At 40.7% G+C, this 27,500-nt stretch overlaps 3 protein-coding genes across 6 annotated transcripts; 2 read left to right on the top strand and 1 right to left on the bottom strand.

Annotated features, from left to right (window-relative positions):
• Positions 1-1,344: 1,344 nt before the first annotated feature.
• LOC109193701 (E3 ubiquitin-protein ligase RING1-like) lies at positions 1,345-6,781 on the bottom strand. 4 transcript variants are annotated; one of them, XM_019344551.1, is made up of 2 exons: positions 5,592-6,781; positions 1,345-1,743 (listed from the first exon to the last, which is right to left on the bottom strand). In XM_019344551.1, exon 1 carries the CDS (start codon positions 6,691-6,693, stop codon positions 5,599-5,601), a length of 1,095 nt encoding a protein of 364 aa, XP_019200096.1. In that variant the 5' UTR covers positions 6,694-6,781; the 3' UTR covers positions 1,345-1,743; positions 5,592-5,598. The 4 variants fall into 4 exon arrangements, with proteins under 4 accessions (XP_019200096.1, XP_019200094.1, XP_019200097.1 ...); XM_019344549.1 differs by having other exon boundaries at positions 5,583-6,777; XM_019344552.1 differs by lacking the exon at positions 1,345-1,743 and adding an exon at positions 3,393-3,911.
• A 9,582-nt stretch (positions 6,782-16,363) lies between these two features.
• On the top strand, positions 16,364-18,169 carry LOC109193660. Its single transcript, XM_019344514.1, has one exon. It carries the CDS (start codon positions 16,364-16,366, stop codon positions 18,167-18,169), a length of 1,806 nt encoding a protein of 601 aa, XP_019200059.1.
• An 849-nt stretch (positions 18,170-19,018) lies between these two features.
• Positions 19,019-20,611, top strand: LOC109193659. The gene has a single exon (XM_019344513.1). It carries the CDS (start codon positions 19,019-19,021, stop codon positions 20,609-20,611), a length of 1,593 nt encoding a protein of 530 aa, XP_019200058.1.
• Positions 20,612-27,500: the final 6,889 nt, after the last annotated feature.

The raw sequence follows: 27,500 nt of genomic DNA, 5'->3' as shown, positions 1-27,500 counted from the left end.
ATGACTTTTGAAAAATTAATCAATTTTCAGAAAATATTTTCCTTTTCAGTGTTTAACTGCATTCTAGAAAGGAAAAATTATACATGTTGCCCTTCATTTTTCAAAATGGGAAAAATTATACATGTTGCCCTTCATTTTTCAAAATGATACATATATTGTCCCTCCCGTACGATACGAGAGGCAATATATGTACCGTTTTAAAAATTGAGGGGCAACATTTACACCACTAATAATTCAAGAATAACATTGATAATTGACATATTATAGAAGGACATAAATTATAATTTTTCCTTCCAAAAAACTGTCTTGGTGTGTTTGATTTTTTTTTTTTAAATGAATAGAATTGTATAATTAAACATTTTAAATATTTTATTTAAAATGTAAAAATATTTAGAAAAATATTTAGAAAATATTTTATTCATCAATTGAAACTTTGGTTGTGATTTGTGCCATCACTGCACACCTATATAATGGTGTAAAGAGCAGGTCAGTTATGGGAGCTTCGGTGAGGCAATGAATGTTCGCGGAAAATGACTTCTGTCAAAATTTGACAGAAGTTATTTTTCGCTAAAATATTTTATTTTTTTCAATCAACGAAAAATATTTTCCATTAACTGAATTTTTCTATTGCATCCAAATATTAAAAATTCAAAGAACATTTTTCTGGAGTCGTTTTTTCAAACGGAACCTAAAATTAAAAAAGACTATTCAAACTCAAATATATTTGAAACCATTTTTTAATTGTTTATCTTTTCATAAACATTTTTATAAAATTTAAAAAAAAAAAATACGAACTTTACATTAGACTCATTTAAAGATAAATTGACAAACTAAAAAATATCAATGATTTTTATTCACAAATTCAACTTAACCAATACCCACATTATTTTTAACCCATGAAACACAGTTTCAATTTTTTTTTATTTAAAAAGAAAAGGTCAAAATAATATTTATTTGGATAGAAATTTTTTTTAATGAGTAAGAAATGTAGAAACAATTTTTTAAATTTTTAATAATAAGAAACGGGCACAAAATTTTTCTGAAAACTTTTGATTAATTAGCAACCGGCACAAAAATATTTCCAAACGAGTTTCCACTAGTTTCAAAAACAAAACATTTTCCCACAAGTTTAAAAAACAAAACATATTTAAAAAAAAAAAAAAAAAAAGAAAGAAAGAAATCTTACCCTCACAGAGTTTTCGTATAACACCATCAAAGTATCAAACAACAAATACACAACACAAATTTCATTTATAAAAATAATTTTGGATTTGAAATCAGGCATGGGTGAAATTTTATCACCCAATATTCAAACTAAACTTACATTCAATCAAAACATCCAAATATCAAATTGACTCAAAATCCAAAATATAGTTGGGATTTTAAGTTTCACTTGAGATAATCCAAAAAGTGCCATACCGTTCATGAGTCATGAGCAGACTAGTCATTGAGCAAACAAAACACAAGAAAATGAAAAAAATGTCATGAGAAAATATGGCAGGAAGGAATCTGTGGTGCTTTCAGTGATTCCAAGTTCCAGATAATATATGGAAGGAAGCAGGACATATATCCATCCATATTCTGAAAAATGTGCAGGAGAAGCATAAAAAAGCATGGGAAAAAAATTTTGAAACAAACATTTTAGTCATCAAGCACTAGAAACACATCTATCACTACTCACAGTATAATATTTCCTTTTTCTCTAACTTCATACATAGTTGAACACCCTGCTTTATCTCCCCCCTGCCAAATAGAAAATAAAAATTATGTTAAACCAGGCAACTGCCAATGACACCACAACAGACCAAATATTAATGCAATGACCAATGCAGAATGTAAGCAACTTCAACAAAATCACAAAATACTAGTGTTGCTTAGAGCAGTCACAATGGCCTATACTCTTAATGTGAATAAGCCAGTCATTAACTAAAAGGAACAAGAGGAAATGGCAGATGATTACTACCTAAATCTATGCTAACTCATTGGGTTCCAAGTCTACTGACACTATCCTCTTCATATAATGCTTTTGCACAAAATGTCACAACATTGAGTTGGCTAGCAGTTGGTCAATGTACAAATGAGTACTGGTAATTGTCTGATAATAAGTAGTGGTAAATGTTAGGTGAATCTTCATTTAACACTCTAAATTACTAATATAGTATGAGGAGCAGTGCCTACAAGTGATTAGACATGGATTAAGTTCTTTAGATATACCGACTTTATGATCCTAGGAGAGGCTACACTGACCTTATTGACTACTGTGTTTGTAATAATCAACATAAGGAGTCGCCAATTCCTAATGGAACACCTCCAAAGAAAATTGATAATGTTTTCAACTGCAACTACCCTGCTCAAGTAAAATTGAGGAACATAAATGTAGCCACTAGCCAAAATGCCTGACCAATAATTTTGTTATTCGTGTAATTCCAGGTTCTTCTTTATCTCAATTTGTGTAGCAAGAACTTTCTATATTTCCAAGTACTAATCACATGATCTAGAAAGACATTCTTATATTTAGAAGTTGCATACAATGCCAAACCAATTAAAGTAGTTTTGAGCTTCTCACACGGAAGTGACGGAACTTATCAGAAAGTTCTTATCATAAAAGCCCCTATCTAAATTGTGTATCAACACTGGGCCACACAAAAAGTGGTAAGCTACATGTGCATATACCAAAATGCTGCCATACACTTTCAGCTTCATAAACTATAGCTAAGACAAGTTGATAAGCTCATAAACTGTATTAAAATGGTTCTCAAATTTTGAGTCATATGTTAACTTACAAGGTTACTAAAAAACAGAAAAAGCCAAAACAGTGCAAAGAATTAGCACAAAATAAGAAGACAAACATTTTCACTCATATCCCTTGGCCTTCTTTTTCTAAGATGATATCAAAATTCTGTTTAGGGTAGTATCAGGAAACAAAAATGATTTTAAACATTTTAATAGTGTAAAATATATGTTTTCAAAATAACAGAAATAATCAGCTATTTCATTTCTAATGTGTTAATATGTGTGTGCGTGTGCGTGTGTAATCTTTTCCTTCTAATTGTGTATTTCCAATCTTCAGAACCATTTTAAAGATTAAAATTTTTTAACAATTACCAACTAAACCATTCACCATAGCATTAGATATTTAAGTCGGACACTATGATGTTCAACAATAAAAGCTTTGTTTCAATAAATATATTGGAGTAGATTTTATATTAGATGGAAAAGTAAAGGCATGTTAACTGCCTAAGAAAGACAGATAGCACATTTTTACTTTTATGAAGAATACTATAGCCAGAATGTCGCTTTTAACTAGTACATTCTTCTTAAACTTGTAAGGTCCTGACATGATCACAATAATAGCCAGGAAGTACTTTAATAAAACTTCATACACATTTGCATTTGGAATGCTGGGTCATTGATATATTTTGTAATTAAGGCAACTAAAGCAAAACAAAAACAAAAACACCAGGAAAGCAAGATAATCACATTGAGAGTTGTCATGTTTGTAGGGCTTAGTGACTTAAAAGGAAAAACAACACTAAATTCTTCCAGATTGGCAAATGCTCATAAAAGATGGAGCCAGAATGATAACATTCAGGTCAACATAATGGAATATAATGACATGGAGGATATTCAAAGGAAGATTGTGGACTTTGGTACCCAACTTTACTCCAAACTGTGTTTCTAGACCTAGCTCCAATGATCTCTCCTTTCCTTTGCTCATAGAAGAGGAAAGCTTCTTCTGGAAACTCCCTTAACCAGAAGAAGTGGCAGTCACTGCTCTGAATTCTTTGAATGGAAATAAGTTCCAGGTCCAGATGGCTTCTCTTTGGGCTTCTCCAACATTTGCTGGGATGGTATTAAGTCTAATGCTCTTGGAACCTTCGAACAATTATTTGTTAACAATCAGAATGCCTCTGTTCAAGACAGATAGAGAACTAGTGAACCACTTATTCTCAATGAACTTGTGGATTTTCAGCAGAAGAGTAAAAATCCTGGCTTGGTCTGCAAATTAGATACTGAGAAAGCTTTTGACAGTGTCATTTGGTCACAGATCATTAAGATTTTGGAGACAGAATTTCTAGAAAAAATAGTAATAATGGTTCTGGGCTTGTATTTCCTCCTTTTATTACCTTCATGGAAGGTTTTAAGTAATATATTGTCCAAGGCAGAAATGGGGGATGTTTCCTCAGTGTTCAGGATACAATCTGCTCTCTCCGCCTCAGTATCTGTCTATTAAACCATATATTACTTGCTGATAATTCTATTATGTTATGTGATTCAAATGAAAAATAAAGTAAGGCAACTTAAATTGATCCTCTTCCTATCCATCTGATTTCTGTCCTGAAGATTAATTTCTATAAATGTTCTGACTTCTGACTCAAGGTGAAAACATAAGCTGAACTCTGTTTTACAAAGTCTAATGGTGAAGTATGTAATTTGAAGTTTGTAGAACTCTACAAGGTTGGGAAATGGATAGTCTTCTTGATTATAAAATATCATCGTTTTTGGGTACATAAAATGGCAGGAAGGAGATGGTTCCTCCAAAACCACAGAGCAGGTTGTCAATGGCATCCTAGGACTGCCAATGTGATATCCTCTATAGTTCTAGCAAGAGCATCAACAGCACTGAAAGGGACTGGATGCTTTGTAAGGTGACTATTTACATATAATAAGACTTACATTGTTACTTTCAAGCTTTCTCTTAAATGCCAGGTATGACTACTTATCCTTAGAGACAGACAGGATTGGATAGCCTCCCAACATTTCAAATTTTGGTTGGCATTTGGCAGGCAAACAATGAAGATAATAGATATACTGACAGATGACAACCTGAGAAAAAGGGGAATCATCCACGCTAACTGTCACATTTTGTGCTTCAATAATTAGTGAACTCCAAACCTCTTCTATCACACCGTAGTTGGGCTAAATAGGGAATGCTGGAATTTTTTGCTTTCCTTAGTGGGTGTTCAATGGTTGAAGCCTGGCAAGGTTAAAGATATGTTGGAGAACTGGAATTTCAAGAGAAGTGGAAAAAGATATTGTGACTGGCAGTTAATCCCTGTGTATTTAACGTGGCATATTAGGAATTGTCAAAACTTCAACAGACTGCAGATGTTAGGAGTTTCTAGAACTTTCTAGTGTACACCCTTTTTGTTTGGGTGCATGGAAAGCCTCCAAAAAATGATCTCTACCATCGACTTCAGGCACAAGTTTATATAGTTGGTTTGGAGGCTATGTAAATCTGTTTTATTCCGGGCAGCATGGTGGTACCCCTTGGTGCACTGTTGAATATACTTTTCATTAATAAATTCATCTCCTGTTCACCCCTGGGACTGTTTTCTTCTACTTGAATACACATGCAATCAGTTTTCCAGTGTACTAGTTTCATGAATAACCGGCAAACTTGAAAGAAATTACATGAACAAGTAGCATCTGAGTTCTTAGCATTCAATGAACATATTTCCAATAGCTCTCAAATTCTCAGCACATCGGATATGACAAGTGTACTCAAAATATAAATGGCAAAAAACAATTATATGCATGAGAAATTCAAGAGAATAGGGTGGCAAAAATAGTATACATACTTCAATCACCTTGACTTCAGGAACCTGAATTTGGGCCGTGACCAGTATCATCTCTGTTGTTGTCATTGCCTCCATTGTTGTTGCCCATGCCGCCTCCATTATTATTGCCAGTGCCTCCTCCACTGTTGCTGGTCTCTGCAGGGGATCCAAAACCTCCAAACAGCCATGGCAATGAAACCCTAAACCTTCTTTCCACTGTCCTAGGTGTCTGAGGATTCTCCTGATTTCCTCCACCTCCCAAACCCCCAATACCCAAACCGAAACTGTTATTGTTGTTCCTAGTCGGCTGCTGTGAGTTTCTCCTATTCTCATAATCAGGATCATCAGTAGGCAACTCGTATCGACAGACTGGACATGAGTTATGCAACTCGAGCCAGGGCATAATGCAATCCTTGTGGTATATATGTTTGCAAGGCATTTGCTTCGCCTCCTCATCAAGCTCGAAACTATCTTTGCAAACAGCACATTGAGAGGAGTCTGAAGCTAGCATCTCCTGGGTGATCTTGATATCCGGAAGCCCTTCAACAGCAGATTTGGCAGCCGGAGGAGTGCCATAACGGTTGGGATCATTTTCCATAAGCTGTTGGATCAACTGTTCGAGCCCAGGACCGACGAAGTAATCTCCGAGATTCCCCGGAACCCCTCCACCACCGCCACTGTTTTCAAAAACCAATTGAATATTAGCACCGCTAGCCCTCATGGTCTGCAAATAGTTCTGGAGGAAAAGAAGGGGATGGAATTGATTTGGGGATCGGCCGGCAGCCATACCACCGAACAAAGCAGAAAGATCATCAAGCGCAATCCCACCGCCGGAGGAGGCCGTGGAGAACACAAGGCCCTCCCCTCCTCCTCCTACTCCTCCTCCACCGCCGAAGCCAAAAGGAAACGCATCGGCGCCGGGGAAGAAGGGATTATTGTTGCTAGGGTTTGTAGGCGGGGCGGTTTCGGCTTCTTCAAGAAAGTTGCCGTTGCAATTAGGGCAGACGAGTTCGGAGTTGGGCAAGGGGGTAATCGTCACCGTCCGCTCGCAATGGTAGCAGAAGTAATCCTGCGGCCCGCCGCCGCGACCGACTCCTTCTCCACCGCCACCAGAAATTCCGGCATGCGACATTTTCCGTGTTCGATTGACAAGAAACGCCTCCAAGTTTGAAATGAATAGAAAAAGAGGAATAGTAGGACCCAAGTCGGAGGGTCTATGACTCCAATCTCACCCCCACGCCTTTTACTATAGGACCACGTTTCAATTTACCAATTTTGCAAGTTGCAACCCAACCAGATTAAATCATTTTTAAATCTCCAAAATAATGATAATTTATTTATTTTATTTTTAGGGTTGGTTTGAAAATGACTTTTGAAAGTATGTGTCTAAATTTTTAATTACCATTTCGTATTCTTGTATTTGTTGAGTAAATTCATTTATTTGTTGGGTTATTTCTTCGTGATAGGTCTCGTGAATTTTATTGTGTATCTCTTTAATAGTTTTATGAGACTTTTTCAGTTTTATTATTCAAGTGTGACAGGATAATAGGACATGCAGCTAGACCCAACCCGAACCCGTCAAGGTAATTAAGGCAGTCAAACAATAACGACCAGAAGCTGAGCATTAAACGTAGAGCCAATACACTTAGCAATTATGAACCAGAACACTTATGAAGGAGAGTGGCGTGTTTATTAGAAGGTCGTTGCTATCATTATTGTAACTGTTAGCTTTTGTATTGTATAAAAGTCAAGACCCCTGCGACAGTAGGGGGACACACTCAAAATATTGTACTTTGAGCATAGCAATACGAAACTATACTTTCCAAATATACTTCGATGACATATTTACTATATTGGTGCTTTCATTGAGAGCCTGAGATCAACTCTCAAACAAGCTGAACACTTCACGTTTCTCGTCATACAAGAAGATGGCACGATCTAGATCAAGTGGCTTGCATGGTTCCCGTGGCCTAAATCGCAACGGCAACAGTAAAGCAAGCATGTACGCCCGACCGACGAACTCATGTGACCTTCAGGACTAGCTCAACAACAACCGTGGTGGAGGACATCAAGAGTCCGAGACACCTGTACCACTTGCGGATGTCCAGGCGACTTCCTAGGGCATTCAGCAGGTAGCGGCGCCACTAACTCAATTGGTAGCAAGGATTCAAGGTCAAGTGCCCCGGGCACCTGCGCAGGAAGATGAAGTGATATCGCCACGGCGAGAGAGGACCTAACGTCGTGGTGAAACCCATGCAGCTAGCGATTGTCCTGAAACTCAACCTCGCTCTAGGGGAAGGGAAACGAGAGGCTGCTTGGAAGGTATTCCAGGGGACAGCTTGGTTAGGCAGCAACCAGTCGCCTCCATGCTTATCCTAGAGTGATTGGGCAAGAAGATGTCTGTGTAACAGAAGTTAGGGCCGATGGGTCATCCACCAAGGGACCGCACTAGGGCGGAACCAGGATAGTGGGTGAGGGAGAGAGGTCGCCACGATCAGAAAAGGTGGGTGAGTCTGGAGGGCCGGCTCCCCGTCAGTCCATTATGCAGAAGCAAACCCCAAATGTGTAGGAGGAGGTGGTGGAGTGACTGCAGAGGAAAATAGAGGAGTTAGAAAATAAAATGGAGGCGAGGGAGCAGTCACTATAGCTTGAGGTAAGGATGGCTGCACCATTTACCCCGAGTATAATGGACGCGCCCCTTCCGAAGGATTTCAAACTTCAAGCTATCAAGGTTTACACCGAGACCTATGACCCGTGCACACAAATGATGCGATACAAGGCAGCTATGGTGATGGTTGGGGTAGATGATACGGTCATGTGCTAGCCATTCTTGTCCACTTTGGATGGAACGGCCAGGATTGCTTTAACACAATCCCAGATGGGTTAATACGAAGCTTCGTCAAGCTATCAAACAACTTCTTGGCATATTTCTCTAACAACTAACATTCAGCGCAGGAAGCACTTCTCTCACCTATGCACCATAAGACAGAGTAGAGGTGAAAACCTATGGGATTTCATTGGTAGATGGAAGAACTAGGCCAACACCGTATATGACTTTGGCTCAAAGGCAGCAGTCCTAGTATTTATCCAGGATCTTAGCTCCAAAGATTTTCACAAGCAGTTGAACACTCATCCTCCTCGTTCCTATGAAGATTTGATAAGAACGGAAAACCGATACGCTCATCCTCGCTCCTACGAAGATTTGATAAGAACGGCAAACCGATACGCAAAAGCAGAGGATGCCGATAAGAAGAAAAGATAAGAGGAGGAAGGTAATGCAAGAGGACCATCCAAGAAAATGGGTCCAACTAACCAGGTGTTGGCCTTGGCTCCATCAAAGAAAGGAGGTTGATATTAGTTCTCAAGAGGACCCCGCTTGGTCTCCTTGCACCTTTTAACCCCACTCACCCATCCGGTTAGTGTAATCTTGGATCAAGCCGAAGAGATGAGGATAGTGCAATTTCTAGAGGAATGCATGAAAGTTTCTCCAAAGGTAGACCAAACCAAATACTGTCGGTTCCACTGACAGATTAGCCACGACATTAACGAGTGTCACGTTCTGAATATACAGATAGAGGAGCTCATTCAGATGGGATAATTTAGCTAGTTTGTGAAGCGCCCAAGACAGTAGGGCCAACCCAAAAATGTCTGGCAAAAGGATGAGGGTCCCAAGCCATCCACTTCGAAAAAGAGGGAGTACGACCATATCGCGGAGGAAGGAGACAAGGAGTTGGAAGAGGAGCCCACGTCACGTAAAAAACAAGTCATCCGTTGAGAAGTAGAAGATCCATAGCAGGATTTGTGGAACTATAGATCATGGTCCGCCCTAAGCAATCTTGTCAAATAAAAAGGCAGAAGTGTCAAATAGGCCCATCTACTACACCGAAGTGCTCAATTCTCACCACGAACTAAAATATAGTCTAAACAGCCACACTTACCAGCTAAATTTGTTTGATTGGCTTTTTTCGCAGGTTGCTAACCGGTTGCCTATCCAGCTGGTTGACGTGGAAAATAATATTGTTAATGACATGGAATATATTTGCTCAAAACCCTACACGTCATTCATTCATTCTCCTCAGTTCAAAGACATGCTCAAATTAGCTCTCCATTCTTCAATCTTTAATTGCCATAGCTCTCCATTTCTTCTGGGTTTTGTCAACAGAGCTGCATTTCATCAACAGAGCTAGGCTTCGTCAAGCTTATAATTCGGCCATTGGAGAAAGGAAAAGGGAAATGAGAATAAATTATTGTTGATCATTTAATGCACAGCTATATTTTATTTGATTCTGTGCATCCATTCTCTTCATAGTTGTTATACCCCAGCTTCTTTTTTAGAATATATATTTGCGAATGAATTGAATGGCTTACGGCTAATCATTGTTGTTATGGATTTCAAAAGCTTTGCTTGCTCGATGGATTCTAAATATATATGTTTCATTTACACGTGTTGTAGCCAATCCCGACTCAATATATACGCTTCATATGTATGTGATCTGCTTCGTGCAGGATGATGGAGTCTGGTTTGCTATCCAAGGACAAGGCGAAGGAAGTTTCTGAGAAGAATCCGAAAAAGGCACAGCAGCAGAATCTCAGTTCACCAAAGAAATCTGTCAAGAAAAACACGCGCGCTAAGAAGACGCAGACGCCTTCTCTGGCTGTCTCTACACAGAGAAAGAAAGCTACTGGATCTGAAGAATTGGGGATTTCTGATTGATGAGTTGTTTGTTTGTTTTGTTATTTTTTGCCATGTAAATAAGCCACCTAAGTGTAACTGGTACACGTCATCGCAAATGGGTTAGCAACCTGCGGAAAAAGCCAATCGAACAAATTTAGCTGGTAAGTGTGGCTGATTAGACTATATTTTAGTTCGTGGTGAGAATTGAACACTTCGGAGTAGTAAATGGGTCTATTTGACACTTCTGCCAAATAAATTTTTTTTTTTAAAAACTTGTTTTTATTTTAATTCACAAAGTCCTTTGTGTTAGCAGAGTGGGAGCCGGGACCCGTGTCCTCGAAATCATTTGAGAGTGGGAGGCCCGAGGCTGTGTCCTCGACCCCATTTAACCAAGGCATGTCCTCGGCAAAAACAAAAAAAAAAAACAAAAAAAAAAACAAACAAACGAAAAAAAACAAAACAAAACAAAACAACAACAAAAACAAAACAAAAAATTAACCAAATAAATAATTAATTAATTAATCAATTAATAATAATAATAATAATAATAATAATAATAATGTCGATGACCAACACCGAGGCTGGTCCTTAGTCAGCCAGTTCGATCCTATTAGTCTCGCATCGACAAAAATAATAAAATAATAAAATAATAATACTAATTATTATTATTATTATTATTATTATTATTATTATTATTATTATTATTATTATTATTATACAAACAAGAAAATTATTATTCCCTAAACGGCTTCTCTGCGCTCGTAGCTTGCGGATAGGGGAGCTGGTGATGAATTATTTGATAAGTTCAACATTTTATTACCCTCTAGTTGACTCTGCTATGCTCGCAACTTGAGAGTAGGGGCTGGTGATAGGAAAATAGGACATGTAGCTAGACCTACCCGAACTCGTCAACGCAATTTAGGCGGTCAAACAGTAACTGCCTATAGCTGAGCATTAAACGTAGAGCCAATGCACTTAGCAGTTATGAACCAGAGCACTTATGAAGGAGAGTGTTGTGCTTATTAGAATGTTGTTGCTATCATTATTGTAACCGTTTTCATTGTATTGTATAAAAGTCAAGGCCCCTTCGATAGTAGGGGGACACACTCAAAATATTGTACTATGAACATAGCAATTCGAAACAATACTTTCCAAATATACTCAAGTAACATATTTACCGTCAAAGTGCTTTAATAATTTTTAATTCAAATTTATTCTTACTTGCCATTCTAATCACGATATTCTAACTTTTTAAATGTCTTTTTCCAATTTTATGTTATATTTGTTACTATTTCTTTCCTTTTTTCTACTGCTTGTTTTTCAAATTCTTTTATCTTTTTATCTAATTTATTTAAGTTATTTATTGTTTGTTTACATTTATCATAACGATAGTTTTTCCTATTTTATCTTCACACATTATATATTTAGATCTATGGTAACCACCTATTTGATACCAACGTGGTGTTAAACACAATCACGTTGTGGGTACAAGTTTACGATCTTCCGAATGGCTATTCCCAGAATCACGTTGATGTGAAGGTGGAACTCCCAACATGCAGACTTGGAGGCTTATTGGCATTTATTGTTTTCCGGAACGTCATCGTAGAGTAGAAGCATGGGAACATCTAAGGTTACTCTATACCAAGTTTACCCTCCCTTGGTTGGTTGTTGGTGACTTTAACGATCTAGTTTGGCAATATGAGAAATGTGGCAACATACCCATTCGGAGCCCCTCCTTAATGGTTTAGAAATGCGCTTAGCGACTGTGGCTTTTTTGATCTGGAGATGTCTGGTTATCCGTTCACTTGGGAGTGAGGGAAAGGGACACATGCTTGGGTTGAAGAGAGGCTCAATAGAGCCGTGGCTTTTTCTTGTTGGAAAGAGGTATTCACTCATGCAACTGTTCATAACCTGCTTGTGCCAAATAAGTCACTGATTCTTTTTTTTTTTTTTTTTTTTTTTTTTTTTTTTTTGTGCAATTAGGTCATTGAACTTAAAAAGTGTACCATCGAACCATCAAACAAGAAAAATATATACAATTTGGACTTTTTCTAAATTTTTCCGGTAAAATTCGATCATATTTCTTAAATGGTATGTACTAAGAGTTTCCCTTTTTCCTTTGCGGCTTTGCCATACTAGTTGGATGAAATATCAAAATAATTCCAACTCATTGCATTAAAAGAAATCTAAAAAATGTCTCAAATTGCATATATTTTACTTGTTTGATGGTTCAATTAAACACTTTTAAAATTCAATGACCTAGTTACATACACGTACAAAAACAATAAGTTCAGTGACCCATTTGTCCCTCTTACAAAATAATATATATAATACCTATGTAAGTAGGGAAAGCTACATCAATCTACAAGTAAAAATAGCTAATCACTTTTTTTTTTTTTTTTTTTTTTTTATCCCTACTTTAATGTATATATGAAGCTCTCTTTAAAGTACAATTACTTTGTCAAATAGAAAGAGCTTATTTAGTCTTTTTTTTTTCCCAATGAAAACCCTCTAACTTCAAGAATATATAAAATTATTTAGTTTATAGCCCCATGAAATCGTCATTCTAGTTGCAGATGAAAAGCCTCAGTATCTTGGATAAAAAATGATAATAATTACAATCCCTCGGTGTAATGGTTATTGGGTTAGTACTCATTTTAGTTCTTGATTTTTATTTTTATCACAAATAATCCTTTATTATTGTGTTAAATCTAAGAATATTATCAGCAAATTAATTAATATGATTATGATGACATATTTTAGAGAATATACCTCTTTTAGAGAATTATATGGCAACATAATTAATTTCAAATATTAATAAAAATTAAAGTTAATAAATATACAAATCTTATTGTAAAATGTAAAGTAAAATTATTATGAATATATAAATTATTCTCATATTGTTAAGCTAAAATATTATTCTTCTTAGATTAAAATCTCTAAAACTGGTAACCAAAAAATCACGAGTTTGAATCACAACCTTCTTGTTTTGATTTTTGAGCCGATTAACTATAGACAATCTAGGCTAGTTTACCTGCTTATGGTCTTTTGCTGGTTAAGGTAACAATGCAGGATTTACCCCGTCCCGACCCTCGGATAGTAGTTACGTGTTTCCTTCGTCACCCGTAAAAAAAAAAAAAAAAAGTAAAGTTATATTGTGAACATTTGGGGCAATGACAGGCCCCTTGCTAATTGCTATTAATAAGAAAATTTGACCAAAGAAATTTGGCAATGATTCTAATGCCTCAACCAGCCCCTTACAGTACAAGATCATGGCAGACAGCAGTTCTCTGAGATGCCAAACAGTTCCATGTAACCAACCATATACACCTTCCATCTAAAACCTTGGAAAAAGTGAAAAATCTAAAATGGAGAAAACTATGTCGTGATATAAATGTTGACCCCTTGTAAAGAGCGAAAAATGTAATATGGAGAAAACTATGCCGTGATATAAATGTTGACCCCTTGTAAAGAGCTCTTCTTTGAAAGAACAAGATTAATGGGAAATAGAGAAGCAATAAATCTCATTTTTTTTGTTTGTTTTGTTTTCATGAATCCTACTAGAGAATTGCATAACTCTTGCATCAATGACCCATAACATTAAGCAATTACACACTCACAGTGTATGTGTGTATCTGAGGTTCTCAGGGTGAGAAAAAACTTCACAGTACAGTGCTTAGGAGACAATAATAGTTCTGACGACATGTTAAATTTCAAAGTTCAATCAGAACTTAATTATGAGTTAATACCTATTTTGGTCCCTCGATTATTAGGTGATGTGCAATTTAGTCACATACTATTAAAAGTATCCAATTAGTCCTTTAACTTGTAAAATCATATCCAATTTGGTCTTCCGTTACAATTGCCATCAATCCACCGTTACAGAGGGGCAAAAAGTCCTTTTATCTAATAGTCGAGAGACCAAAATGGTATTAACTATCATCATCATCATCATCATCATCATCATCATCATCATCATCGTCATCGCCATCGTCATTATTTGGACAATGTCTCCTGTCACCATATTACTTCCTATCTATATATTAGATTTTTACGCGCATTGCGCGATTGGGATAATGCCCAATGTTTATTTTTAAAATATATTAAATATATACTAATATTGAAGAGCTAACTGCTGATTGCCAAACAAGGACATTGCGAGGTAGTTTCCCACTTCAATTTGTTGTGTGATTTGAATACTCTTTTTGTCAGTAAATCCTTCAAGTATTTAATATGATTGGCTTAATTATATTTGTTATTTTTTTATTTTTTTTAAAATAATAATAATAATAATAATAATAATAATAATAATAATAATAATAATAATAATTATTATTATTATTATTATTATTATTATTATTATTATTATTATTATTATTATTATTATTATTATTATTATTATTATTATTATTATTATTATTATTATTATTAAATATATGTATACCCGGTCATTTTACATGTTAATCTAAACAGCTAATTTTTTCAAATATCTTTTTACCAACCATTGATATAATTAGCTGGTCAAATCCGCTAATATAATCCGCTAACGCTAACCGCTAACTGTTGATTGTCAAACAATGACATTGCGAGATAGTTAATAAAAAATAGTGCACAAAAAAAGATAATAGACAATGTACTAAATATAATCCATTGATGAATTTGAATGTAAAGAATTTTTACCTTGGATAAATATAAAAGACAATATAACTGATAAAATTATTTCTCTTAATTAATTTGTTGATAATCAATAATGTTTTTTAAATAAAGACATTGTAGGGACAATGTAACGAATATAATCAATTGATGAATTTGAATGTAAGAATTTTTATATTGGAGAAAAATAAAGACAATATAGCTAATGAAATTATTTCTCTTATTTAATTTATTGATAATAAATAATTTTTTTTGAATAACGACATTGTAGACACATAATTCTAAATTAAAGAAATGCATATGCATTATTTTTTGTTGTAGCTACTAAATTATTATTTAATTTAATAAGAGTTGGTAGGATATATCCCGACCGACATGAGTTGGGTTCATCTTGTTGTTTGTGCAGGATCTTTAGGTCGGGCGTGGTTCAGACGAAGCGGTTGGAACCGACCGCTGGACTTCCCAACCGGTGTTTTTTCCCGGTCCTCGTGCCTTCACTTTGCACAGAGACAAAGATGCTGGAGAGGGGCACGTGGCAATGCTATGCGTTGACAGAGAGGGCTCGCTGGGTGAAGACTCGTGGACGCTATGTGGGTTACATGCCGGTAGGCCGGAAGTTTGTCTTCGGCCAAAGGCTATAAGTACCCACGGCGGCTACAGTGAGGGGGACTTTTGGACGATCAATAGGTTATTTACAGAGCAGCCCGACCGCATTTAGTCGGTCCTCGGGATAACCATTTAGATTGTATTAGGTTACATTCTGATCAATAAAATCCCATTCTATTATTATTATTTGTTCTCATTCAGTACTTTGACTGCATTACGTGGATATTAGTACTATCATTTTGGCGCCGTCTGTGGGGACCCGGTACGAAAAGCTATTGTAGACGAGTACCAGATCCCGATCATCACCATGTATCCATTCATGTATCAAGCACCGGAGGACGAGGAAGCTAGCTCCTCCGACCACAATTACACACAGCATCAGGGTTAGACAATTGACCTGAATCTCAACCACTCACCTCCTCGATCGGTAGCTCCCAACTCGATCAATTACATACAACCGATGTATCCAACGCCCGGTCAACAATACCCGTTTCCAGCTAACTATCTGTATCCAGTTCCACCTCCTCAATATGGTTGTTGGCCCGGGACACCGATGTATTATCCACTGGCCGGTTATTTGCCTTACATGCCTGCGTATACAGCTCCAACTTCCGCTCCCCCGAACTAACCGACCATGCCGACCGAGCCCAAGTTTCAGCCCGGTCCCCGGACTAGGTGCTCGGCTCGCTCAAGGTTGGGATCGCAGGGGGCCGAGATCATGGAGGAACCACGGCAGGAAACGCATGCCCTGGCGGCTGAAGAGACCGAGTTAGAAGCCAATCGAGCGAGTACGTTCGAGCGACTCCGACCAGCAATGCGGCAATGATTGGGACCACAAGACCCAGATAGGCGCTCGGTTGATTCTCCCATGCGAGCGGCCAGTCAGGCTGGATTGTCAGGACATAGCGGGCCTCAAGCGCATCGACGACGCCGGGCTCGGGAGCAAGCCCGTACGGTCGAGCAAGACGAGACCAGAGGAATGTTGAACGACCTCCGCGCAGAGTTCACCCGATGGCAGAACGAGCACGCCTTGAGGCCTCCTTTCGATTATACCGTTTCATTATTGCGGACACGCTTCACGGCGGAGATCATGGCTCAACCTTACCCCCTCGACTTGCGAATCCCTGGAAACAAAGAGTATGACGGCCGGACAGACCCAGAGGTTCACATCAACACTTATTATGGAAATATGCTCATGATGGGCGTAACTGATGCCGTGATGTGCCGGACTTTTTACTCGACGCTTTCCGGTCGGGCGGCCGAGTGGTTCAGAACGTTGCAACCAGGGTCCATTTATGATTTCTCTAGTTTGGCGACAAAATTCACTTGGAAGTTTATAACTTCCAAAGTCATCCTGAAGCCTTACATGTATCTTGAAAAGGCTAAGCAACTGGAAGGAGAGAGCTTGACTGATTTCTTAGTCAAGTGGAAGGCGGCGGTGGGAGAGGTCGAGCCCATGGACGACCTAACGGCTATTCACATGCTACATATTTCTCTCCGAGCCGGTTATTTAAATCAGGATTTTATACTCCACCCGCCTGCCACCTATGAAGAAGCGCTCCGTAGAGTGACGGATTATGCCAATGCTGGAGAGGAAAATGCCGTCAAATGCTCCCAAGAGGTCGGATCTTCCCGGAAACCATCCAGTCGGACGGACAACCGGTCGGGTGAAGACCATCCCCGAGCCCGAGCCCGGCCGGGAGATTTCACGGCGTTAAACCGATCGGCGGCGGAGGCCATGCAATATGCCCAGTCCTGCAACCTCATTCGTTTACCTCATCCCAGACTGGATGAGAAGGATAAGTTGAAACATTGCGCTTATCATCGATGTGTTGGGCATGACACAGAGGAGTGCACGCACCTGAAACAGCTGTTAGAAGATTTGCTCCAATTGGGAAAGTTGGATAAGTGTGTTGGGAAGCGAGAAGAGAATAAAAGAACAGCCGAGAGAAAAGATCACAGACGCTCTAATCGTCCTGATCGATCGGACCAGGACCAGCGGGATCCCGATCCACCGTCGAGTGGTCAACAAACATCAATGCCGACTATTCATGTTATATTCGGGGGCTTGGAAGATGCTTCCCAAGCCCGAAACCCTTGCCCGGTCGCGATCGTCAACTCCTGGGAAACCGGTAAGAGGCAGAAAATGAAGCCAATCACTTTTTCTCTTGAAGATCAACCCGAGAGCGGAGACACCGGGATGGAAGCGCTTGTTGTTACGATCGACATCATGGGAGTCGACGTACAAAGGGTGATGGTAGATACTTGGAGCAGCGTCAATGTTCTTCATTTGGACGTTTTCGAGAAACTAAAACTGGACCGACGGGAGCTGATTCCAGTCGGTGTACCCTTGTCGGGATTCACCGGGGCTACCATACGCCCCGAAGGAAAAATCGTCCTCCCAGTCGAGCTAAGATCTCCGCCCAAGTCAGTCAAGACGGAGATGGAATTTGTGGTCGTGAATCTTCACTGCGTCCACAACGTGATCCTAGGTCGCCCGACCATCATGAAGGTCGGGGGAATTATATCTATGTCTCACCTGTGCATGAAGTTTCCTACCCCGGCTAGGGTTGGAGTTCTACGCGGTGACGCTCAGTCGGCCAGGAAGTGCTATACACGAGCAGTTAATTGGCGAGACGCGGGTTCGTCCCGAGTAAACACAATCATCCGGTAGGCTGTCAAGGACCGGAAAGAACAACCTGAGCCGTCCGAAGAAATCGAGGAGGTTCCTTTGTCAGAGGACCGGCCCGAGAGGAAAGTTAAGATTGGTCGGGCCCTTACCCCTGAACTTCGACTGGAGGTGTTAGCAATACATCGGGAGTTTGCTCACATATTCGCACGGGGGCCCGAGGATATGCCCGGGATTGATCGAACGGTTATTTTCCATCGGTTGGCTGTAGACCCTACCGCTAAACCGATCGTTAAGAAGACTCGGCATTTGTCCTCCGATCACTGAGAGTTTGTTCGTGAAGAGGTGAAGAAGATGGCCGCGATCGAGCACATTTGCCCGGTCACTTATCCAGAGTGGGTGGCCAATATAGTGTTGGTCCCTAAGCCTCCATCCTGGAGAATGTGCATTGACTTCACCGATCTGAATAAAACGTGCCCGTTAGATCCCTACCCCTTGCCGAGCATTCATCAGATGGTCGATGAAACGGCTGGGGCCGAGCTGATGAGCTTTATGGACGCCTTCAAAGGTTATCATCAGATTATGATGAGTCACGAAGACGAGAGCAAAATGGCATTCGTCACGCCTGATGGTTTATATTGCTACCGGGTTATGCCGTTCGGTCTATGCAATGCAGGAGCAACATATCAGCGCATGGTCAACATGCTCTTTGAGGACCTGCTAGGCCGGACCATGGAAGCTTACATCGATGATATGCTGGTGAAGAGTCGGGACCGAGCGGACCACACTCGGGATCTCCGACAGTGCTTCCAGATCATGCGAACATACCAGCTACGTTTGAACCTAACCAAGTGCACGTTCGCTGTTCAGACCGGGAAATTCCTAGGATATATGATGACGAAGAGGGGGATTGAGCCAAATCCCGCCAAATTTAAAGCGATCGTCGACATGCAACCACCCACAACCGTCCGGGAGGTCCAACAATTGACCGGGAGATTGGCAGCCTTGAGTAGATTCCTCTCGAAGTTGGCTGAGCGCGCGTTACCGTTCTTCAAAGTGCTCCATAAGGTCAAGGGATTTGTATGGGACGATGAATGTCGATTGGCTTTCGACGAGCTGAAGGAGTATTTGATGTCTCCAATCGTGCTGTTTAAGCCCGAGCCCAGGGAAGAGCTTGATGTCTATTTAGCCGTATCCGATCGAGCTGTCAGTGCGGTGTTATGCAGGACAGATCTGGAGGGGGTGCAGCGACCGGTTTACTATGTGAGCCACGCGTTCCATGGTCCTGAGCTCCGTTACTCCCAATTGGAAAAGATTGTCGACGCCTTATACACATCGGCGAAGAAGTTGGCTCCCTATTTTCAAGGACGTGCCATACGTGTTTTGACTGACCAACCGATTGGGGCAGTCCTCCGCACCGCTTCGTCATCCGGTCGCTTAGTCAAGTGGGCGTTGATGCTGACGCAATATGCAATAGATTACCGACCGCGCCCGGCGATCAAAGGCCTGGCTTTGGCCAATTTTTTGGTCGAGTGCACCGCTCGGGATATCCAACATCCAGTTGAAGAAGATCCTGAAGCGGCTTGGTGGATGTTGGCTACTGATGGATCAAGTAGTAAGAAGGGAGCGGGCGGAGGAGTTGTGATCACGAGCCCGGAGGGATTTAAAGTGTACTATGCTTTAATGTATCAATTTTCCCCGACCAATAACGAGGCAAAGTACGAAGCGTTCGTCAACGGGTTACAATGCGCTCGGGATTTGGGGGCTGAGTACATCCGGGCACAGACCGACTCAGCGTTGGTGGTCGGGCAGGTCCTTGGTGATTATGAAGTCAACGGAGAACGGTTACAAGCTTATCATGACTTAGAGATGGATAAATTGAATTTCTTCTTGGCATATACTGTCCGTCATGTTCCTCGACTGGATAATGCTGATGCAGACATCCTGTCGAAGCTAGCACAAGACGCACCCGAGCATATGTCCAAAATTGCTCGGATTTTAGTGATTCCGAGACACAGTATTCACCGCTTACCGGTCGCCCATATTCAACTGGCTGAGGAAACATGGATTTCCTATTTGATGGAATACCTGCAGCATGACCGGTTGCCGGATGATCCACAACGGGCGCGAAAGGCGAAATTGAGGGCACCAAGATTTCAGGTGCAAGATGGACGGTTATACCGACGGTCGTATGGTGGTCCTCTGTTGCGATGTTTGAATTCTTTTGAAGCAGACTTGGTTATGAACGAGTTACACTCGGGCATATGTTCGTCGCACCAAGGAGGTCGATCGCTGGCTCGACGCATCATGGTGATCGGGTACTATTGGCCATCCATTCAGCTAGATTGTGAAAAACTTGCTAAGAGTTGTGAAACATGCCAATTGTACGCTCGGATGCCTGGTCGTCCGGAAACCTTTTATCAACCGGTCACGACCGCCATCCCGTTCGCTCGATGGGGGGTGGATATCTTGGGGCCTTTTCCGTAGCTGTCTGGGCGATGGCGCTTTGTTATCGTGGCGATTGATTATTTCTCTAAGTGGATTGAGGCCGAGCCCTTGGCCACGATCACTTCACAGCAATGTGCCAGATTTCTGTGGCAGAATGTTATCTCACGGTTCGGCGTTCCCATTCCCTTGATATGTGATAACGGTCGACAATTTGTGAGTCAGTATTTCCAAAATTTCTTGGCGACGATCGGGACGACTTCGATCCGATCATCGTAGCTTACCCGCAGGGAAACGGCCAAGTGGAAAATGCCAACCGAACCATCTTGGAAGGATTGAAGAAGAAGCTACACTCAGCCGGTCGTAGTTGGGCTGAGGAGCTCCCGTATGTGCTTTGGACATATCGCACGACCCCTAGAGAGGCAACGTTGGAAACACCGTTCGCTCTAGTCTATGGTGCTGAAGCGCGGTTACCGATCGAGGCGTGGATCCCGAAGAGAACGAGCACTCTATGGTTGTGGATCTAGATGGTGTTGAAGAGAAGAGAGAAATTGCGGCTTGACGTATGGCCGAGTATCAAAAGAGGGTGAAGAGTACTAAAGACGTGCGGGTTTATCCATGTTACTTACAAGTTGGAGACTATGTATTACGACGAAGAGAGGCCAGTCAACCCTTGGAAGGGGGCAAACTAGCTCAAAATTGGGAGGGACCATAAGTAATCACATCGGTCGTTCGCTCGGGTACGTACCAATTGGAAACCACGACCGGGAGAATGATCGAAGGCACATGGAATTCTGAGAATTTGGTTATGTTCCGACATTAGTGTTGTTGTGTAACCTTCGGATGGGGTGGGGGCTCAACCTACGAGTGAGCACGCCCATCTTTTAGCTTATATGTAAATTTCTGTCCGTCTGTGAACGGGAATAAAGTTTGTATTGTCAATCGATGATTGCTCGCTCGTCTGTGCACGACGGCTCGACCGACTGTCAAAATATGTAAATAGCAAGTAGTTTGGTTAAATTCCAAGTTATTTTGGTCGTGACTCATCTGATCAAGATTCAGCATCAACGATCCAGTCGGGCAAAAGCCCACTGACCACAATGTCGCTTAAACTTGCCCGATTATACCGAGATTAAAAAACATCGGTTACAACCGATAAAGGTACACACCCCTCACTGGCACCGACCGACGGGGGTAAAAACCTATCAGATTATACAATCATCTACATCTCATCCGGGTGGAATGTAACACTTGGGACAAATCGCTCATCTTCGGCGGACGGTCGTGTCATGCCATCGCTCGGGAGAACAGGACACCCGTGAGAGCATAGCCCGATTAACCTACCTTAACTACTCTCGCACTCATTCGTTCCTCATGTGTTCAACAGTGGGGGCTAAGGAGGGTTATTAGGTTGATCGATGGATTATTAGGTTGGTTGATTGATTACAGATCGATTGATCGCAAAAATGGAAAACGTTCATAATGGACAAAATATAAAAGAAGCAAACAATTCCATTCATTCAAAAGGAAAAGTTGCTCGGCACAAACGGGACCGGGCTCCCGAGCGATTTAAGTTCACAAAAATTAAAATTACAAGATCGGTCGGAGACTACACGACCTTTCCTATATCCTTGTCGCCGGCGCTCACGCTGGGTTCGGCTGGGGCTTCCAGAGTAGATGACTCGGTGAAAGGCATCAGGCCCGGATCGGGAACCTCGTCCGGGAGAGTTGTTAGCACGGCCTTCAGGTCATTGCCTTTGAAGACCTCTTCCATGGTGGATCAGGTCTCTTCCTGCATGGCCCGCTGGCCGGACTTGTAGGCCTAGTTCCCGAACGACCACACCTTCTCCTCCCCGAGCTTATTCTTCATGAGCTCCCGGAAGAACTTATCGGCTGTGGGCTCGTCCCGGCACAAGAACTTGGCCAACCCTCCCAGGTTACCCAACCGGGTCTTCAGCTCGTCCGCTTCCCTCAGCGCAACCCGAGCAGCCTTCTCCGCGATCGCTTGGGCCTCCTTGGCCGCCTTCAAATCTTCTTAAAGCTCGGCGTTTTTCTTCTTGCGCCGCTCGGCGACCTTTTTCAGGGCCTCGGCCTCGTTGGCCAGCAACGCCCGGTACTGAAAACTTTGAATCGCCCGGGAGACCTGTGAAAACAATTAATTAGCTCGAGCGATCAAAGTTGAAAATAAAGTTAAGGGATAGTAGAACGAACCTCGACCAAATCTTGGGCACCCCTCTCTGCTATCTGCGTCGACATCCATTTGCTCCTGTCTTCCCCGACCGGCTGTAGATTGGTTAGCCGGGTGAGGAGAGACTGCTCACCGCTTGAGACGACCCCAGTCGGAGGGCTCTGCCTGCGACGACGCTTAAGAGCGACCGTCTCTTCTACGTCCTTCACGTACGCCTTTTCTTTGCCTTTTCGCCCGGCAACTCGAGGGGCTAGCAGATCGGTCGTGGTGTCACTTGGCGCCACAGTTGAAGCACCGACTGGTTGAGCGGTCGGGACAGAAACATCAGTGCCCTCCAGCCCGGCCGATGTCTCGGCTTCAACAGCTTTTTTCCCGAGCGTCATCTTGGCTCGGGGGGCTCGGGGTGTGTTAGCAGTGGGGAAGCCACGGGCTGGACCCATCTCTGCAATCAAGAAGAACGAGGTTAAAATAATAACAATCAATCGGCAAGAAATGGCCGGGAAAGTATGGTTAATGTTAGACCTTCGTCGGTTGGCTCAGCTTGTGGCGCCGCTACAGCAATCGATACGCCCGTTGGTCGGGGCTTATATTTTCGCTCTTGGTCGTATCGGGTTGGCGGCAACCGTGCGTTGTCGTAAGCCTCCCGCGTCCGGAAGATCTTGTACTCGTAGAACTCACATGAGATCCGGAAGGGTGCTTCATGGAGTGCCCGGGTTTCGGCTGGTTGCACTTGCTTTCTGTAGTGCGTACTCCAAGTCCGGTCGACCGGGAGGATCCAGGGGTCGTACTTGATGGAGAATATCCTATTCTTCCATCCCCTGTTGTTGCCCGGGAGGTCATCGATCGAGCAAAGGTGGTCCCGTGACTAGAGCACCAAGAACCCACCTCCGTACTTGGCCGCTAAGGGCTTGACCGTATAGATGTAATTAAAGAACTCCATCGAGCATGTAACGCTATGCTGGGAGCAGATCTGTGGAAAGCACACCAGGATGCAATGGGCGTTCGGGCATATCTGGGCGGGCAGGACCAGGTAATACCCTATGAAGGCGGTCAGGAGGGCGGAGAAGGGGAACGTGATCGCGGCTTGCAACGAATCGTAGTGCATCCCGATCTATTTCCCCTGGTGACGTTCCTTAATCCCTCCTAAGCTTCTACGGGTATCAAATTTTACCCGGCCGCTTAGCCTTGCCGAGATTTCCGCTGCTTCGTGAGTCGTCAGTAGGCACTCCTGCTGATCGACGCTTTCGCTGTTAAGAAAGACGAACTCCGGCTCGGCGGCTGCTGCTGCGGTCGGCTCTTCGTCGACCGGATCAGGTGTGGCTTCCCGATCGCGTGAAGAAGTGAAAGCTCCATGATCAGCCCCGATGGTTCTCGTGGGCGTCTCTCGAACGTGCTCGGTCGGCGATTCACGACCGCTCGTTGAGGTGCTGCTGCTATCACTGCCGCTGCTTGAACTGCTCGACCCCGATGAGCTCTCCGAGCTAGAAGAGCTTTGTTGCTCGACCCCGATGAGCTCCCCGACTTAAAAGGGGAAGTAAATGATGAAAAATAAGTGACTTACCAATTAGTGAAGCTGGTCGGGAGGAAAAGGTTATTGCTCGATTGATTTGCTGTGCTAATTGCTCGGGAAGCTCTGGTCAATTCTCACGGGATGGTAAAAGTTAAAATGAACATCGGATATGACTATTTATTGGAAAAGTTTTGGCAGGAAACTACCCACTTGCGCGATTTGACCGTTGTAGACCCCAAGGCGCCTGCAGACCGACACGTGGCGTGGAGAATGACAGCTGTCCGGTCGGGATTGAAGCCCGAGTGACAAGGACTTTCCATCCCGTCCCGTTTTCTCCCGAGCGGTCCAAAACGCCCCGGGCTGGGGGGCTCTTGGTAGGATATATCCCGACCGACATGAGTTGGGTTCATCTTGTTATTTGTGCAGGATCTTTAGGTCGGGCGTGGTTCAGACGAAGCGGTCGGAACCGACCGCTGGACTTTCCGACCAGTGTTTTTTCCCGGTCCTCGTGCCTTCACTTTGCAAAGAGACAAAGATGCTGGAGAGGGGCATGTGGCAATGCTATGCGTTGACAGAGAGGGCTCGCCGGGTGAAGACGCGTGGACGTTACGTGGGTTACATGCCGGTAGGCCGGAAGTTTGTCTCCGGCCAAAGGCTATAAGTACCCACGACGGCTACAGTGAGGGGGACTTTTGGACAATCAATAGGTTATTTACAGAGCAGCCCGACCACATTCAGTCGGCCCTCGGGATAACCATTTAGATTGTATTAGGTTACATTCTGATCAATAAAATCTCCTTCTATTATTATTATTTGTTCTCATTCAGTACTTTGACCGCATTACGTGGATATTAGTATTATCAAGAGTAAAATAGAGTACTAATTATGCCAACTTTGATTGGGATGGGGTTCGAACCTAAGACCTTTCTTATTAAAATCAATGAGTAAGTTAACGGTAAACTAATAGAAATTAACGGAAAAGATAATATTTAAAGGAAAAGTTAACAGATAATCATATTCATTAAGGATAAATTAGGAAATCTTTAAAAAAAATTAAAATCTGATCAATCTGAGCCATTCATTTGATTAAAAAATTTGACCGCCATTTTTTCTACCCATTATAGGCTTAACTCTCTTGGGCTCTTATCTGTATAGTAGATAGATAATGGGAAAATGACATTTTTCCCCTCTTAATTATATGTGTATAGCACATTTTCCCCCTGAATTATTCATGTAAGCACATTAGCCCCCTCAGTTATTCTAAAAGTGACCCCCCCCCCCCCTGATATATTAAATTGACATTTCTACCCTTAAAGTAAACATTTTATTTTTTTCATCTCCAACAAATTATTGCTTATACATAGAGATGACCACGTTTCGGTTCGAACTGAACCAGACACTATAACAATCGAATTGAAAGTTTCCGGTTATGATTTAGATCCAGAACCCAATATTTGGATTTCAATTTATTAAAATTATGAATAAAAAAAAAACTGGATCCTGAACCGTGAACAGGCGATTCCGAATCCAGTTCGCGATTTTGAACCGTCTTTATTTTAAAATCTTATTTTTTATTTTAAAATAATCTAAATTCAACAATAAATGTATTTTTTTTGTTCGGAACATGAACCGGCCTTTCCGGTTCGCGATTTTAATAAACTCTAAATATCGATTTTCAATTCTAAATTGTAATTAGAATATTTCAGTTTGGTTGCTATAGTGTTTGTTCGATTTGAACCAAATCGTTGTCATAATTTGTTGGAGAAGAAAAATAAATGAAATGGGTAAATATGTCCATTTAACTTTTCAGGGGAGAAAACAACTACTTGAATAATTCAGGGAGAAAAAGTGCTATAAGTATATAACTCAGGAGAAAAAGTGTTATTTTCCCATATATATATATATATATATATATATATATATATATATATATATATATATCATTTGAATTAATTAGGAATAAGATTAATTAGGATATATAAACAAAATCTTCCTATTTCATTTTCCCGCCCAAACTTAAAGACGTAATATCAATATTTTGAATTAATTAGAATAAGATTAATTAGGATATTAATATAATGACTTGATGACTTGATTAGGAATATCAATATAATGAATTGATTATGGCAATATCTTAAATAAATAAATACACTTTCTTTTTGAAAAATCTTACAAATTTATAATTTTCATATTTTTTCACCTATAAATACAATGAGTTGATGACTAAAAAAATTATAAGTCTTCATTTTACATTATGAATCGAGATGGATTAATAATTTTTACACCAAATATTATTTTATACTAAGAATATAAGGATTGTGTAATTATAAGGTTTAGCCGAGTATGTCAAAAAAAAAGGTTTAGTCGGGATGGAAAAAATATTAATCTCGGTTATATATTTTATAAAATGTAAAGTTACTAGAAATATTTTTAAAAAATCCGTGTGTATATATATATATATATATATATATATATATATATATATATATATATATATATATATATATATATATATATATATATATATATATATATATATATATATATATATATATATATATATATATATATAGAGGCGAGTTCAGGTGCGGCAGTGTCTTACGGTGCGGCGATTTCTTACGGTGCGGCAACACCAATAGTTCAACAAATATGCACCATCAATGATAGGAAAATACACCACAAAAAACAGAGTAAACAGAGCCTTGCATCACCAAACACACACCATTAGGTGTGAGTAAAAACACCATACACTGTTCAAAAATACACAATTGGGGGTGGTGAGTTATATGGTGTATTTTTTGAGTATGTTGTGTATTCTGTGATGTTTTATTGCATTTCATTGTGGTGTGTTTTTCTTACACTGTTGGTGCATATTGTTAACATTGTTGGTGTATTCTGGAATTCCGCCGCACCGCCGCACAGGAAGACCCCGCCGCATTTGAACTTTATTATATATATATATATATATATATATATATATATATATATATATATATATATATATATATATATGTTACTGGAAATATAGTTATGTAAAGATATATATTTACAAATTGAAAATTGAATAGAATCGTTTTGTATCCACAATTTATAAGGAAAATTATATAATTAAATATGGAAATATTCTTGCAATACGTATGAATGATTCAAAAGAAATTAATTATGACTGATTTTGTAGTACGATTTTTATCCAAAATTATGGGATCTCATTACAATGGGTATATATAAAGATG

Source organism: Ipomoea nil, unplaced genomic scaffold (assembly GCF_001879475.1).
Source record: "Ipomoea nil cultivar Tokyo-kokei standard unplaced genomic scaffold, Asagao_1.1 scaffold1900, whole genome shotgun sequence".
Lineage (NCBI taxonomy): Eukaryota > Viridiplantae > Streptophyta > Magnoliopsida > Solanales > Convolvulaceae > Ipomoea > Ipomoea nil.
This window is presented reverse-complemented; position numbering and strand designations above follow the sequence as displayed.

Coding starts and splice junctions, on each gene's coding strand:
- LOC109193701 (XM_019344551.1), bottom strand. CDS start 6,693: ATGTCGCATGCCGGAATTTCTGGTGGCGGTGGAGAAGGAGTCGGTCGC.
- LOC109193660 (XM_019344514.1), top strand. CDS start 16,364: ATGCGAGCGGCCAGTCAGGCTGGATTGTCAGGACATAGCGGGCCTCAA.
- LOC109193659 (XM_019344513.1), top strand. CDS start 19,019: ATGACGAAGAGGGGGATTGAGCCAAATCCCGCCAAATTTAAAGCGATC.